The sequence below is a fragment of the Leptinotarsa decemlineata genome, unplaced genomic scaffold (genome assembly GCF_025532065.1).
Source record: "Leptinotarsa decemlineata unplaced genomic scaffold, Ldec_3_MD MMD2_tig00078422_RagTag_RagTag, whole genome shotgun sequence".
In the NCBI taxonomy this organism is placed as follows: Eukaryota; Metazoa; Arthropoda; class Insecta; order Coleoptera; family Chrysomelidae; genus Leptinotarsa; species Leptinotarsa decemlineata.
The window spans coordinates 23,845,547-23,861,757 of record NW_027412747.1 but is presented as its reverse complement, the minus strand read 5'-3'; the positions used below and the strand labels follow the sequence as shown (position 1 = coordinate 23,861,757).

General features: G+C 36.8%; 2 protein-coding genes across 3 annotated transcripts; one reads left to right on the top strand and one right to left on the bottom strand.

Annotated features, from left to right (window-relative positions):
- Window positions 1-149: 149 nt before the first annotated feature.
- On the top strand, window positions 150-4,787 carry LOC141487331 (uncharacterized). Its single transcript, XM_074186270.1, has one exon. It carries the CDS (start codon window positions 1,591-1,593, stop codon window positions 3,775-3,777), a length of 2,187 nt encoding a protein of 728 aa, XP_074042371.1. The 5' UTR covers window positions 150-1,590; the 3' UTR covers window positions 3,778-4,787.
- A 151-nt stretch (window positions 4,788-4,938) lies between these two features.
- tamo (PUB and ZnF_RBZ domain-containing protein tamozhennic) lies at window positions 4,939-14,543 on the bottom strand. 2 transcript variants are annotated; one of them, XM_023170200.2, is made up of 6 exons: window positions 14,213-14,543; window positions 13,961-14,157; window positions 12,590-12,789; window positions 12,359-12,538; window positions 11,800-12,234; window positions 4,939-8,842 (listed from the first exon to the last, which is right to left on the bottom strand). In XM_023170200.2, exons 2-6 carry the CDS (start codon window positions 14,094-14,096, stop codon window positions 7,949-7,951), a joined length of 1,845 nt encoding a protein of 614 aa, XP_023025968.2. In that variant the 5' UTR covers window positions 14,097-14,157; window positions 14,213-14,543; the 3' UTR covers window positions 4,939-7,948. The 2 variants fall into 2 exon arrangements, with proteins under 2 accessions (XP_023025968.2, XP_023025967.2); XM_023170199.2 differs by having other exon boundaries at window positions 14,280-14,542.
- Between the last annotated feature and the right edge of the window lie 1,668 nt (window positions 14,544-16,211).

The following is a 16,211-nucleotide window of genomic DNA, read 5'->3' as shown; positions in this document are numbered from 1 at the left end:
TGCATAACGGGTTCGATTTGAACCTTTCATTGTTTGGAAACAGATTGCTTTAAACATCGATAATACCGTTGTTTGAATTTCTGTTCAAACAACGGTAAATACTCAAACGCCAAAGTAAGTGAATGACACGAAAAAAGGATTCTTTTTCATAGCTTTCACTTTGTTCATTTTAGAGACTACAATATTGGTATTATAGCTCTAAATGAAACCTGGTTAAAGAAGGAACATATCGTTTCCATTGCCGGTTATGATTGCATGAGACAGGATAGGGATGATGGTAAAGGCGGGATAGCTTTATTTGTTCGGTCACAACTGGCATATAATGTTCTGGATTTGTCTCATATTCAGCTTCCTCGTAAAATGCAAGGTTTGGGGATAGAATTAGATAATTTTAGCGTATTCACAATTTACTTGGCACCTTCTGCCGAATATATTACTTCAGATGATACAATCATCTTGTAAACCATTTCTCTTACTAGGAGACCTCAATGGCCAACATCTAGCCTGGGGTTCAACTTCTAACAATCGCAACGGAGTCATTTTATATAACCTCATTGATTCGAATGGGTGGACACAATTGAATGATGGAAGAGGAACGCGTTTTGTTTCTCCAGGACATAATGTGAGTGCACCGGACATTGCCATTTGTTCTCGTTTAATTTCGTTTCAGCTACAGTGGGAACTCATACCCGACGCAGGCATGAGTGATCATTTTCCAGTTGTTTGCTCGTTTCAGACAAAAATGCAGGAATCCGTTTCTACTGAATCACAACGAACACAGTATAATATCCGTAAAGCCGACTGGAATAAATATACCTTGGTTTTGGAGACAAGTATTCCGTATCAACATATCCCATATGAAGAGTTGGAAAAGTACATTTTAACGGCTGCGGATGCTGCTATTCCTAAGAAGTTCAAGTACACGATCCGGAAACCTCAACATCCATGGTGGAATCAGGAATGCTCGGACGCAATTTCTAAACGCAAGGCTGCATTTTCGAAATATAAATCTTTCCCTTCTCTGGAAAATTTTGTCGAGGTCAAGCGCATTAGGGCACTAACCCGAATGACCTTACGAAAAAATAAAAAAAACGGATTTCATGATTTCTGTTCACGATTATCCCCTTCCACGCCTATTTCCAAAGTATGGTCTTCTGTTAGGGCATTCTCGAGATCTAGGATTAACATACGTCGAGGTCCTTCTCTGAATTCTAATATAGCCGAAGATTTCCTTCATTCTCTAACGCAACCAACATTCGACTTCCAGTTCCCAATAAGGAATTACAGTTCAGCTCCTAGTCCACCGTTCACTATGGAGGAATTTTCACTGGCAATTCAGAATAAACGAGACTCAGCCCCAGGGACCGACTCGATCACATACAGTATGCTTACTCATTTACCTGAACGGGGTGGGGTGTCCAGAGTCTTTTCAATTTCTTCAATCAGCTTTTACTGAACTAAACAACAGTGCCGAGTGCGTGGAAAACGCAGCTAGTATATCCTATACCTAAACCAGGGAAAGATCTAGGTAGTATTGCAGGGTGGCGTCCAATTTCGCTTACCTCTTGTCCTGGAAAGGTTTTAGAAACAATGATCAAAAATCGCATGGAATGGTACATGGAGAATCGTCAACTTCTTAATCCATTTCAGTATGGCTTTCGGAAGGGAAGAGGAGTACAAGATAATCTGGGGGCTCTATATTCTAAAGTGGCGGCTAGTGTAGCCGTAAATGAATTTGCTGTGGTAGTACTCATTGACATCTCTTCAGCATATGACAATGTTGTCATCCCAAAATTAAGCCAACGTCTCTCCGAATATGGTATACCGCTAGACTTATCCGATCTCATATTTTCCTTTATAAGGGACCGACAAATATGTGTGATCGAACCCTCCAGTGGATGCATGGTAGGACCTAAGCCAGCTTATAAGGGACTTCCACAAGGCTCACCTCTTAGCCCCTTACTTTTCAACATTTATTGTGACCCTATTAAAAATATTGTAGGTGAGGATGTGTTACTTCTAGGTTATGCGGACGACTATGCTTTAGTTGGTACTGGTTCCAATGTGGATATTATTATTGACCAGCTTAACTCTTCTATTGATAACTTGACTTCATTTTTGCAGGATAATGGTCTACATCTATCAGTAAATAAATGTAAAGCTCTATTATTCAGGGAGGGCCGCGAGTTGGTATCTTGTCATCGGTCTATACTTGTCAATCATAGTCCACTAACATGGAGTTCACAAATAATGTATTTGGGTGTGATATTTGACAGAAACCTTTCATGGAAGCCGCACGTTAACATGATCAGTATGCGAGCACAAAAAGGCATTAATATTTTACGATCCTTATGTAGAACTTGGTGGGGGGCTGCACCATCGACCCTTCTCCTTTTATATCGAGCTCTGATCCGTTCACACTTGGATAATGGGAGCATTTTCTTGAGTCGCTGTTCCAAACAGGTTACCTTACAATTGGATCGACTGCAATACCAAGCCTTGCGAATTGCTTTAGGTTTAATGCGATCTACCCCCATAAATGTATTATTGTCGGAGGGAAGGGAGTGTCCTTTAGCTACTCGACGACTTTGGTTAGCCCACAAATGGGTAGCAAAACTTTTATCATACCGTAATCCTGTTATACACATTATCATGGAATTACATGATACCTTCCTGCGAGACCCTCAGTACTGGCGCCGAAGCAATATCCCTGCGATACTTGAAGCATACCAATCACTTTCCCAGAAATTAAATCACATTCTACTTCTCCCAACTCTTCCTTGTTTTATGATTGGTATGGACACTCTTGCCTCACCATTGTTTTTCACAGAATTTGACCTATCGAAGCAAAACAATAATAAAGCAGAATTCGCTCGATTGGCTAATTTAAAGTTTCCAAATTACACCCACTTCTATACGGACGGATCCAAGGATACCTCTGGACGTGTAGGTTATGGAATCTTCTCGCCAACTATTGCCAAAGTCAGTGCTAGCCTTCCCTCTTACTTCTCCATATGTGCTGCGGAAATATGGGCCATCAAGGAAGCACTACGCCTTATTCTTGACCAGAGTTTCCGACGGGTTGTGATTTTTAGTGATTCCAAAAGTGCACTACTTAAAATAACACAAACTGCAATTTCGGCTCACAGTGACCTTTTATCGCTACAAACCAAAAGATATGTCTTACAGGCTGTTCACAGTGGCATTGCTATTGCCCTCGTGTGGATACCGAGTCATTGTTACATTCCTGGCAACGATACAGCTGACCGTCTTGCGTCGATGGGACGGTACATTGAGCCTACAAACCACCCTCAAGCCGATTTTCGTGAATTTCTTCCCGAGATAAAGTCGAATTTATGGATCAGCTGGTCAACAGAATACTCCCGACTAGGACAACACAAAGGCGTTACATATCACTCATCAATACCAGCTCCGTTGAAAAAGCCTTGGTTCAATACTTTCACGACATGTCCACGGGATATTATCACAACTATAACTAGAATGCGCAGTAATCATTTCTTAACTATGGCACACCTTCACAAAATTCGAATAAAGGAGCACGACAGATGCGAGTGTGGGGAAACGCAGGATCTGTGGCACATTTTCTTTGTGTGTACTCAAAACCAAGCCAATATTCGTTCATTACATACCTCCATCCATAGGATGAACAAGCAACAGGGCCCGCTGTCCTTACATGAGATTTTATTTGAATATTTAAATATACATAACTTAAAGGCATTGCATTCCTTCCTTACCTCCTCCCACCTTAAGCTGTAACAGATGGATTTGCGCTGACAGTGTAGATCATTGACGATAGTTGTGCTTACCTTCTGAATAGACTCTGCTTACTTTGCGAATAAATCTATGTGCTTGCTAGTGCGATGTCTTCGTAGTGCATGGGCAACCATTGTTTCACCTGTATGATATAACTAGATTATTTTTAGCTTACTGTGCTTAACAAGTTCCTGGATAACAATTTCAACCCAAGTGTGGATGGGCCCGCCCTAGGTCCACTTAAGTGTGGCCACATTTGGACTTTACAGCAACGTTCGTTAACAACTGGCCGGATAGCCTTAGTTGCTGAGGCCACTGAATCGAAAAGAAGAAGAAGAAGTCACGTAAATGACGCATTTTTTTTATTCTCATAGTTTATGACCATTTCGTGCTAATATTTGAATAATAATGAATATGTTTTCCTTCACTCTCGTGATATAGGATATTTTAGAAAATACAACGCATTGAACATTGAACTCCGCATAGCACATGGGATACCGCCGAGAGCCAATTGTGGCAAGACACTCTTGGAATTTGTTGGTAAAAATCAAGAATGCCCCATAATAGATAAAGCAATTCTATCTAATTACATAGAAACAGTTATTCGCCAATAACAGTAAACAAATTAGCTCTTTCCCCCAAAAAAGGTTTCTATGTTTATTTGAAATTGCATCTGCATCTAGAAGGCCTTGGTTGAATGGAACCTATAGTACCAAATGTTATGTCAACTACTAAGGCAGATATCAGTGATATGTGCATTTACTGCGAGGACGAAAGTAAAATCTTGAAGTTCCAGTGGACCTCTTTTACTTATCTTTCTTTAGTGGTCGACGTTTCGGCAAACAATCTTTTGTCGATTTGATAAGCTGAAATTAACTTGATTGCCTCAATTGTGAATAGCTGTATTTCTTTTGACATACATTTCTATTGCTAAGGTGACAGGTTTAAAATGGAAATATCAACTTCAACTGAATTCTTGAAAAACTTACAGTAAGGAACATCGATTCGTCCACGATGCGCGTTTCACTTACCAATTTAGCATCATCAGATGATTAAAACTACTAAGGAGGCGAGAGCTGATTAACGGAAACACAAGAATGTTTTTAGCAGATTTTAAAACGAATCACCTAACGCATTAGAGATTTGAGACAAAAATTCGGATAATCATATTGTTTCTCAAATTTATTTTCTAAAATTCAATAAATAAAAGTATATATCTAACAGAACAATTCATTATGATTTCTCAGAATAGCATAACAACACAAAGTACTATGTCAAAAAATAACAATCCATACTTTGTTATATTTGATAAAAAGCAAGAGTTAAAAAATCAGTAGAGTCTATAGTCAAAAAACTGCTACTTTCTACAGTAAACAATGTATTATTTTCATTTAAAGATAGAACTAAAGGAAGCACTAAAGTGTTGAAGATTTATGTTTCTGCCAACTATCATCTACTGTTTCCATCACCTACTTATGAGTAGATATTTCCAGTTAAAACTCCGTGATATCGTTCAAGGTGATTAACCTAAAAGAATAGTGACTTCAAGTATATATCAAATTAGGGTAATTAGGGTAATCCATTGTCAATGACCAGTGTAGAAATATAGATTTACAAGCTTGTTTGAATCAATAAATAATATTAATCTCCTGTTTTGTTTTATAAACATGGAATATATGCTGGTATCAATTAGACATCAGTCTTTACAATAACATTACCACACAGTTAATATTACCTATTAGTTAATCAAGTCATTACTTCTCTATTATTACAAAACTTTCATTGTACATCTAGGTAAAAAAATTGCACATGCAATTCTGGAACAGAAAAATATAGAGGTGAATAAAAGAACATTGATAATTAATAAAATCAAAATACCAAGAAGTTAACGTCGACACGGGCACCCCGTTCGGTCCGATCTAGATTTATGAAATGTTATGTAGCATACTATGGGCAATGATAACCAGAAGGACCAATAAGTCACATCTTTGAGGGACAACTTAAGCCGAGCATTCATCATGTCGAAGACCACATTACCAAAAATATCCACTCTTTCCTCACGCTGCCACTCAACATTGGGAAAATAAAAACTATCAGGAAAACACTTGGGGTACTTGTCTCCAAGAACAGATTATAGGGGCTGACTTCGTCAAAAACGTATTTCGAATACAGTCGAGAGAGTTGCACAAAGCTTTGGCGTTTGGATTCTAAACTTGTATGGTCGAAAACACGGTTTCAAAAGAGAGGCAATGCCAGCTATTCGCCGTCGTGTACCACGACAGAAAAGAAGCCAACAAGGGACATTTCGTAACTGATGCCTTCCACGTCGGCTATTGGCCGAGATAGAGCGATAAGATCCGGGCGAGATGCGGTTACGTGTCAGCGTATGGGATTATACGAAATTTCTTTATTGAGTTTTCACCTAATTTCGTTTTGGTGGAATTTTTATTTCTTTATTTTGTTTTAATGCATCATATTTTATTTCTTGTTCGAAAGTTTATAACATTTAATTTTGTCTTGTTCTAAAGAAAAAAATGTATAGTTCAAGAGTTCATATCAGTTTGAGTTAATTGAAACAAGTCTTTATTTGATAATGAATACTACTAATTGGTAAGCAATTATGGTTTTATAGAATTGTATAACAGTGTGGCTGTATGCATATTCCAAATTATTTTGTAGACTTTTATTCAAAACAGATGGCCATGAATCTTTTCAATAGCACTTTCAAAACCCTAGGTCTTTCACCGGGAACTAACCATGTATTTTACATTTAATTCGAGACCCTCAACTGCAAATCGTTATATCAAATGATACTAATGGCCAATGGCTCTCAATGAATATCATTCAAAAAAATATTGCAATTTTATTCAAGAAGGCAACATGGGAACAATAATTCTCATTTTCTGGGTTAAACTCGGCGAGTTTTTGTGATAGATCATCCGCAAATGATACATAAATAGAGTATTATATTGTGTTACACAAGTCATTACAGTTCAAATGTGATAGTGATGGACCAAGATGTGATCCTTGTAAAACTGCTGACACAACCCTAATGGGACATAATGTGAAATTCAGCTAGCATACAATTAGTGTTCTATCAAATTGAAATGGATTCCTGAATATATTGACCAGTGTATATAAAACTATCTTCGACCCCGGCTGGTAGATGTATCAAACTGACAATTCCCGATTTTTTTTATAGAAATCAGATGAATAAATGTTATCTAAAGCAGTACGCTCAACATAAAAGAACAGCGTTTTAGGAAACACGGTGGAATGCCATCTGATCCACAGCTGCGTTCATCTTTTAATTGACAAATGCTATTAAATATGTCGAGAAGGTTGAATATTACTACAGGGAGATTGTCTGTAGTGAACATTGAGTTTTGTTATACGTAAGTCGTTGGTCACTGTAACTACTTTCAAAATAATCTGAAAGTAAGTTTGTTGAGTAAAAATTCTCTCTATAATAAAAATGAATACGGTTAGAGATTAATTGCATGAAATTACAAGAGAAAATTATGGTAAGCAGATTTATTTTTGTTAAACTTGTTCTATTTTGAGGTTAATTTATGAACAGAAAAGTAGAGGATTCATCTTTAGGGTTCCAGATCTTTAATACCTTTTACTTTGAAATTCTACTTTGAAAGTATGAGCCCATCTTGATAATACTTGATCATCACTCTGATTCAAAAGCAAACCTCTATCACGATCGAAAAAGCTAATATTTCATTCACGTTTGGTAAAATTATTCACTATGTAATAAATCACGTATTACGAAAACTTTCAAGCACTACAACTTTTACATAGTGCTTTGTTGTCAACATATTGACTTTACCAATAGACAAAGATCTGCTAGCTCTTGGATTCTAGGTTGTCACTTTTGAAACAATTGAGAAATATTATAACTATACGAGACGCTAATTCAAAAAAAGCACAAAACCTAGTAAATTCCATAAAGTTTCAATGAATTAAACAAAAACACTTTATAGACTCTCAAATCAACATAACATTCAAATTTCCTTTCTGCTTCGATTACACTCCAATATTTTAAGTAAAACTAGCAGAAGCATGAGTTATCTACTCCAACGGTTCCGAACTTGACCAAGGACCAACCCCAAAACAAGATCAGATTTACATCTGCTTTTCTCTCAACACGTTCATACACGCAATTTCAAATATACGTCGGCGAACCCAACAAACTGGCCCCACAGGCATCGCAAGTAGTCTTGCTCTTAGGATTGACGAGGGTGCATTTGGAACACTCTGCCCCGCCTACTTCCATGGGTTGCTCAAGCGCAGCAAATCGAGTTTTTCCGCACATCTCGCAGATATCCTTCTCAGTGCCGTTTAGGAACGTGCACGCTTTACAGTGCCATCTGTCGTCTTCGGCTTTACTGCCAGCAGTCGTCTTCTTTTTTATTTTGTCTTCCTTGACCTTGATCGAATCGAGATTCCTACTGTTTGACGGCTTGTCAGCCGAGGTTGTGGCCTTTTCGCGAGGAAGGGTCTTCGTTTTGACATATTCAGCAATCGAGTTGCTTTTTTGAGCAGGCTTTTTCGTCTGCGCTGGGCTCAAATTATCGTAGCTACTACTCGGAGACGTTCGCTTTTCGACCTTGCCCACTTCAACGTTTCTGCTCTTCTCGCCATCTCCCCTCTTGAGCACGTCACTGTACTTGGTCCTCTCGTTGATGCTAAGGTTGTTCAGCGCCTCGTCCAGATTGGTGGCCTTTATTTTCTTCGACTCCTTGGCCGAACGCGCCGAATTCGGGCTCAGGACATCGCCGCGCTCCCCCAAATCCTTTGAGTATCCTTGACTTTCGAGGTTGCGGTAGACATACTCCCAATCTTCAAATTGCGACCCGTTCTTGTCTGAAGCTTCGTCAGCAAAGTTATTCCGGAAGTTTTCGTTTTTGTTCCTGGTCTTGTATGATTCGTTGTTGATATATTCTGAATGCCTGGATTTGTGCGCTGGTCTGTCAAGGGTAACGGCCTGTTGGGAGGAGGCCATCTGCGATTCGACTTCTATGAGCTTCGCGGTGGGTACGGTATATTGCGGAGAGGGCTGAAAGAATAAACTTATGATAAAATATTGAGTTATATGCGAATATACTATAGAAAAACTATTGCAAAAATTCGTTCACATCTTCAAAAATGAGGGAGATAGAGTGACAGTATATGAAGGTATTCTAATGCCACAGTAGACTGATATATTGCTGAGAATCTCATATAATGTTGAGCTGTATCAGAATTCTACAAATACTGTCAAAAAATAATATCTAGCATCAAGGATTGAACAGGAGAAAGATGGGTGGTATTTTCCCATGAAAGTCATCTGTAGAGTGGGCTGTAAATTATTCAGAAAGTAAATTTATTTTTTTGCTCGCTGTTTTTGCTATACAGGGTGTAATATAAGTACGTTGAAATATTCAAGTGACATATTCCTGAGACAATTTTACGAAAAAAGTGTATATAAATTTGTGTCCGATACATATTACTTAGCTCCTAGGGCGCTAAGTGAAGTTGCTGAGAACATTACAATACCGGGACACAAGTTTATACAGGGTAATTCAAATTTGACCTCCACCATTGGGATTTCCTAAACTACAGGTGATATGCCGAAGCTTAAATTAGGGAAAAATGCGATTTTTGTGAAACAAATACTGTTTTGAAACATGAAAAATTCCGAGAATTTCCTGAAATATCCGAAAAAAACTGAAAATCGGAATTTTTGTTTTTATTTTTTTTAGCGTTATTTGACTCAAAACCAAAAACACATTTTCATTGAAGAGGCCCGTCGTGCTGAAACCAGCAGCTGTTATAATCAACAAGGGGAAATGTATCCATATATTCCTCGAATTCGTTTCTTACGAACCGAAGATAGGTTTCCGCGTTCTAAATTAAATTAAATGGATTTTTGGAACTCGAGAAATGGCGTAGTGTGTTTATTGAAGAAACTGCTAATACAAAATATAATAATTTCCATGAGACTTTCTTTTACCATTTTAACAACTCCTTTCCTTTAACTTTCATAAAGCAATATAAAACTAACAATACAAACTGGGTAACACGGGAAGTTTTTAGAGCTGGAGAGCATGTACTGTTTCTATATGACTTTTATAAAAACCACCCGACTGAAAATAACAAAGATACATATAGACTTAGTAAAAATGTATATAATAAAATGTTAACGTACTCACGTAAAACTTTCAATGAAAGTAAAATTAAACATTCTGAAAATGTCATTAAAACTATTTGGAACATCATAAAAACTGAAATAGTGAAAAAAGTACACAAAGGGTGTATCCAAAAACCATAAGTTTAAATAAATTAAACTTTGAATTGAAGGGGTTATATTTTTTAGGAGTGATTAATTTTTGGGAAAGAAAGTTTTTGGCTTTCTATTACTCCATCTTGATACAAAAAAAGAAGGATGAGGGAGTCTTCCAAAGAAAGGAAGGAAGTAACTCTATACATGGATGTGTAAATCATGCAAAGAAGTAACTTTCAGACACAAACTGAAAGAAAGTCCTCCTGAAACAGATACTTTCATATAAACATTGAATTATACGAAAGAAAAAATTCTTTCGAAACTAATACTTCTATATGAACACTGAATTATACAGAAGATACTTTTCTCTACTCAGTTTGTATTTCAAACATTTGTTGTAGAATAAAAATCAGATATCATTCACATGAGTTCTACTTTAAACGAATGGTAACAAATTGCACTTACATAGAACACTGCCATCCTCACTGGTATACACCGATGTTTCGCCTTAAGACACTTGCCCTAAGGCTCTTCAGTACCAAATTGGATAACATTATAGAAAATACACACACTTCATTCATGAATTACGATTTTTCAATGTCACGGAATAAGCTTGATCTGCTTATGTCATCCATGGAGTCATTCAATGGAGTCATGACCATCTCAGATGAATTTTTTTTTTAATACCTGTGATTTCAGAAAATCTAATCATAACAAATTATACTGAAATAATGAATGAAATCAGAATGAGAATCATTATTTTTCTGTTAAAAAAAACAATATAGCGCCCATAATAGATAAAAAAGTTGATGATAATTGCCAGAAGACGAAACGTTGGATAGTAAATCTGAACATGTAAACGTTTAGCTGAAAAAAAAGTATCAATGAAAATTTGTCTTTGGTTTTGAGCAATGTTGTCAAATAACGCTAGAAAAAAAAAAGAAAATTCCGTCTTTCGGTTTATTTCGGAATTTTCCAAGTTTCAAAACAGTATTTTGTTAAGCACAAAAAAAACGCAACTTAACCCCAATTTAAGCTTCGACGTATCTCCTTTAGTTTAGGAAATCCCAATGGTAGGGGTCGAATTACCCTGTAACTTTTTTTCTTAAAATTGTCTCAGGAATACGTCACTTAAATATTTTACCGTACTTATGTTAGCCCCTGTATGTATTTCATATTGTATTTACATCTGGTTTCTGCTGGAGTACATTAGACCTTGGTTTCATAAGAACGTTTTGTCCATAAAACTGTATTTTTCTGAGATGAAAAAGTATGTATGAGAACATAGACTCATAGATTTATAAAAATACGGGTTGGTTGGCAGGGGTCCAATGGAATCTGAGGTACGAAATGTTTCATCTGCTACTGCAGCAGACATCATCAGCGGCATGTGTCTTGAGTGTGGAAACGAAGGTTATATCTCGAATACCATTGATGATGTCTGCTGCAGTACCAGCGAAACGTTCGGTACTTCAGGTTTCATTCGACCACGGCCTACCGGCTCAGATTTTTGATCTCTTCAATTGAAAAAGTATTCATCTCTCTCCCTCTCTTTCTCTCTCTCTCATGTACATTGCACATCAATAGTTTTCGCAGTGCACATCAAATGATGACTTTTATAGGCAAATTTTTTATACCTTGGCTTACATTATTTCAACTTTCACAGGTATCTCATTTTTTTGTAGATGGAAGTGCTTCCATTATTCATTGAAAAATGGTCAACTTGATATTTCTATGGAAAATAATCATACCTGAGGAGCAACGAATCCGTTATAGTATCCGTTCGTGTTCAAACTCGGTCTGGGAGATGCGTCGGCGTACGCCACGTACCCGTACGAGGGACTGAAAGCAGGATAGTTCGAACAACATCCACCGGCGAACTGAAATTCCGGCGCCGAAGGCAGCCCCAAATGCAGGTGGTTGTTGACTGGCGGGAACGAGTGATTCAATATTGCCGTCGGAGCCATGTTCGCGACGGGTATTGGCTGCGTCCTAATCGCGGTCAACGCGTCATAGCCTTGATGGAAGCCGCGAGCGTGGTCCTGATATTGACGCTGGTGCTGCTTGTATTTGAGAGCTTTGACGGCTTGTTCCGGACTGCAGGCGTGGTTCTTGCGGAATTCGTGTACCTCGTACCAGGTCGCTTTGTAACTGGTAGAAAGCTCCTCCCAAATTAGCTTCCAAATCTGTAAAAAAAAGTTGTCAAAACATGAAATTCGAAAATATAACGCTAAAAGAGCAGACGATTCGTTTCTATTATATATTTCATGTTCTGGCAAAACAAAAAAGTACAATAATTGTTAGACGTGCCTGACATTCAACATAAGCAACCAAGCAGTCCTTGGAGACTGTCTTGACACGATCGGGACAAATGGGGCCATCCAAAACTAAAAGCCGGTCACTGTAGAGTTTGTAACCCATAGCTTGGAACAGTTTCTCTGCTCCATATAAGTTGGCCTCGATTTGGTGCTTGTAGAATCCACAGTAAGTCTGAAAAACTTCTGTTCGAAAAGATTTCTTCAGCTACAAGTGAGGCCTCACCTTTATCTGACGATATTCTTTTCTCCAAGGTTGCGAAAGAAGATTGCCAGCATAAAGCTGAATAGCATTGAATCCTGTAGATGCTTTGTAGCCACTGAAGTCTTTTTTAGAAATGACAGAACGTTCTAGAACATCTTCGGTTTCTGTGAAAGTGAATTTTTGGTTATTTCCAGCAATGCAGAGAAATTCCTGAATATACTCTGGAAGAAAAAGAAATAGTCAAAATAAGTTCTAAGAGTGTAAACCTTCACAGCCAAATATTCCTGTGTCAAAGATACTTTCTCGGTTTATTAGAAGTGGTCTGTAGATTATTTATTCCCGACGTGCATATTACATCATTTAGGGTTTAGGACTCCGGTTTCATTACATCAGTTATAGACATAGCTTTGATCCTGTTGGTTGAGTTAATAGACCTGATTCATGTAGAGTTAAGTTCACATAAATGTGGAAGTACTGGTGAAATGAAGATTGGACAATGGGTTATAGAAAGTACATGACACCAACACACAAAGAAAGATATCTAAATAAAAACCCCAAACACCACCCATGACATACGAGGGGGGTAATTGAAACTGTTTGGTATCCTATAGTGAGGAAATTTTTCCTCTACCTGCTGCCTGCTGCCCGTTACATAGATAAATAAATAAATAAATATTTTTGGTACAAAAAAAACACTTAGAGCTATTGATAATCTTTCGCAGAGACTTTCCTGTAAACCTATTGTTATTTTGTTTTATTTGTTTGGTATTGTTATGTTTATCCAGTGAGTTCGACAATAATTAATCACACTGTATGATTGAACTCAACTTTATTTCCCTACTACACTGATAATACAGCACAACAACTTTAACAACAACTTCATGTTAGTTTAATCAGTTGGAGGAAAATAAAATGTATGAGGTACTTGCTGTTGTTGAATAATACAGAATTCTAGAATTCTTCAAGATAGCATGGGAGCAGAAATAAAGATAATTGACAACTCCTATAATCTTTGAAATCAGTCTGCATTGGAACCATGAAGAGAAGTGTAAGTACTCGGCTCTTCAAACACAAGAGATATTGTTGCTTGGGCATACTGACAAATCAGCAGTAAGGGAACTTGCACTCAGGGAAGGCACTCACATTATCCTTTTTGAAGAGACTCAAGTACCTGTCAAGAATCAGAGCTACTAGATGAAACCAGAGTACAAAAATGAATGTAGTATGCACTGGAGTCAACTGGAGATGCTTCCATCGCCTCATCATCATTGACATCTACCACAGTTATAGACAAATCATAATACAAAACCCCGCAGACCAAGACCAACAAAACTGAAAAATGGCTTTGACACAAAAATAGGTTCTATTTTTAAATTATTCTGTCCAGATCACCTTCAAGTTTCATTCGCTGGTCTATTTTTTCTGGGATTTCTTCCATCTCTAGGTAACTTAAGTGGCATTTTTCTATTTCCTGCCATAGTTCACGAAAACTGTTTTGAGCTAGACGATAATTTTCCATTATTACCATATTAGTAGTTTTAATTGTGCTTCTTCACCATTTGCCACTCGACATAAATCACGAAATACCTCTACAATAGCATATCATTATTTACATACTTAAATCTAATACAATGGTTTGATTACTCATATATACTTCACAACATTAAAAACAATAACAATCTCACACAAGTCCTATATTTCAAGAATTCACCTTTTGACAGAAATACAGAAAGCACTGAGTTTGGTATCTTAATGTTTACCATCTGCTACGGATGATACAATTAGGACTTTTTTCCCAATTTTCGCAAGTCGAATATCCAAATTTACTCTTACTTTCCATATAAAAGAAATTTTTAATAAATTCAAACATCTGTTTTATGTCAACAGAACAGAAGCATAGTGCACAGTATTCCGTATGCTGTGATTCCGTGTATACTTGTATAGCTACCTCAGAGTAATTACTCTGATAGTTACAGAATCACAGCATAGTATACTGTGACAGAATACTGACACAGTAAAAGCAGTGCTGCTAAAAGGCAAAAAAAATTTGTCCGAAAATGACAGATGATAATGTATGATTTTCGCTATAATTGTATAGCATCAATGGTCGCCAACACTGTCATCAGAATAATTGACAAGTGACAGCTTGCCGCATGATGCAAAGATGGAATAACGCGATTAGCGCATGCGCAGACACTCCATCGTTTGTTAAATGTGAATGTTTTGAAGTGGTTATTACAAATATTGATTTGATTACTATTTGCATCAATATTAATTGAAAATTCTGCATTCACTAATCTAGTTTTAGCTTATATTATAAATCAAATCAAATGACAACACAAAGATTCCTAAAACAGAAATCAAGAGGGGTGAGGTGAACTACCAATGACCATTCATAAATATTTATTTAAAATTCGTCTTTTCTCTTACTGTGGATTTATTTTTCTTTGAGCGTCAGCGCTTTTCGATAGAATTGACATTTGACTGATCTGAAAATTAAGTGCTCTGTGATCGTGATCTATGACTTCTATGAGTTCTATGACAGACAGACACGCGGGACACGCCTATCATAATGAGACGGAAGACAGAGATAGACAGATTACTCTACTATCGAAGGACGAAGTGATTGAAGTTCGTAAATATATAACAGTTGCCTCGTTCGAATCAATGCAAAACCAAATGAAGTCAAAATGTATGCTTTTCGTCAATGTTGTATGCATGTACGACAAAATATTGAATTGTATAGCAATTCGTACAATTGTATAGCCAGGAGCAGCCCTGAGTAAAGGTATTTTCTACTGTGCTGTGACTGTCAGAAGGTATCAATTAAAGGTCGGCTTAGACTAATGAAACGAATGGCAAGTTTTATAAGTTCTGAGTTTGAGCGTTTGTATGTTCCACGGTTCAATCCGGACTTCGTATTGTCAGATTGATGACTGTGGAAACCTATATATATATATATATATATATATATATATATATTTACCAATAATTGTAACACTGACCTACAAATCCCAATGTGAAAATATCTTGAAACAGATAGTATTAAAAGTCTCAAAATTAGTTCCACTGAGATCTTCATAAGAATTCAGGTAGATAATAAAAGAAGAATATCAGGTAAATTGGTAGGTAACTAAGAGGAGGTTCTTATGAAAGTGAAGATTACTGTGACCATCATTGTAAATTGTTCCATGTTCGAGATTTGCTATGTAGTTGACAAGTTTTTAAAGTGAATACTTTTAGGTTCATTGAAGAGCTATGTCGAGTAAGTATATTTTTATTTCTGTATAGTGTCGTTAATGTATCACAATTGAAACATATTCATTTTTTATTATTATATTTTACAATGATCTGTCTCTGGTCACAGTATTTTCAATATAGACAAACTCTTCAAATGAGAATGAGCAAATAACAATGACGTCTTAATTGTAGATAAATTTTAATAGTTAATTAGTTAATTTTGAAGTAAAATATATGTATTCTGTTATATTTGTTGGGTAATATTTTAGTCATTCAAATTCATGTTTTCCTGTTTCCTCAAGATTTGAGAACCTATCTTGAGATTTTGATCTCTGAATTATATAATTCAGACTTTCATCTTGGGAATTTCTTTTTAAATTCGGAATAATGTGTGTTCTCAAAG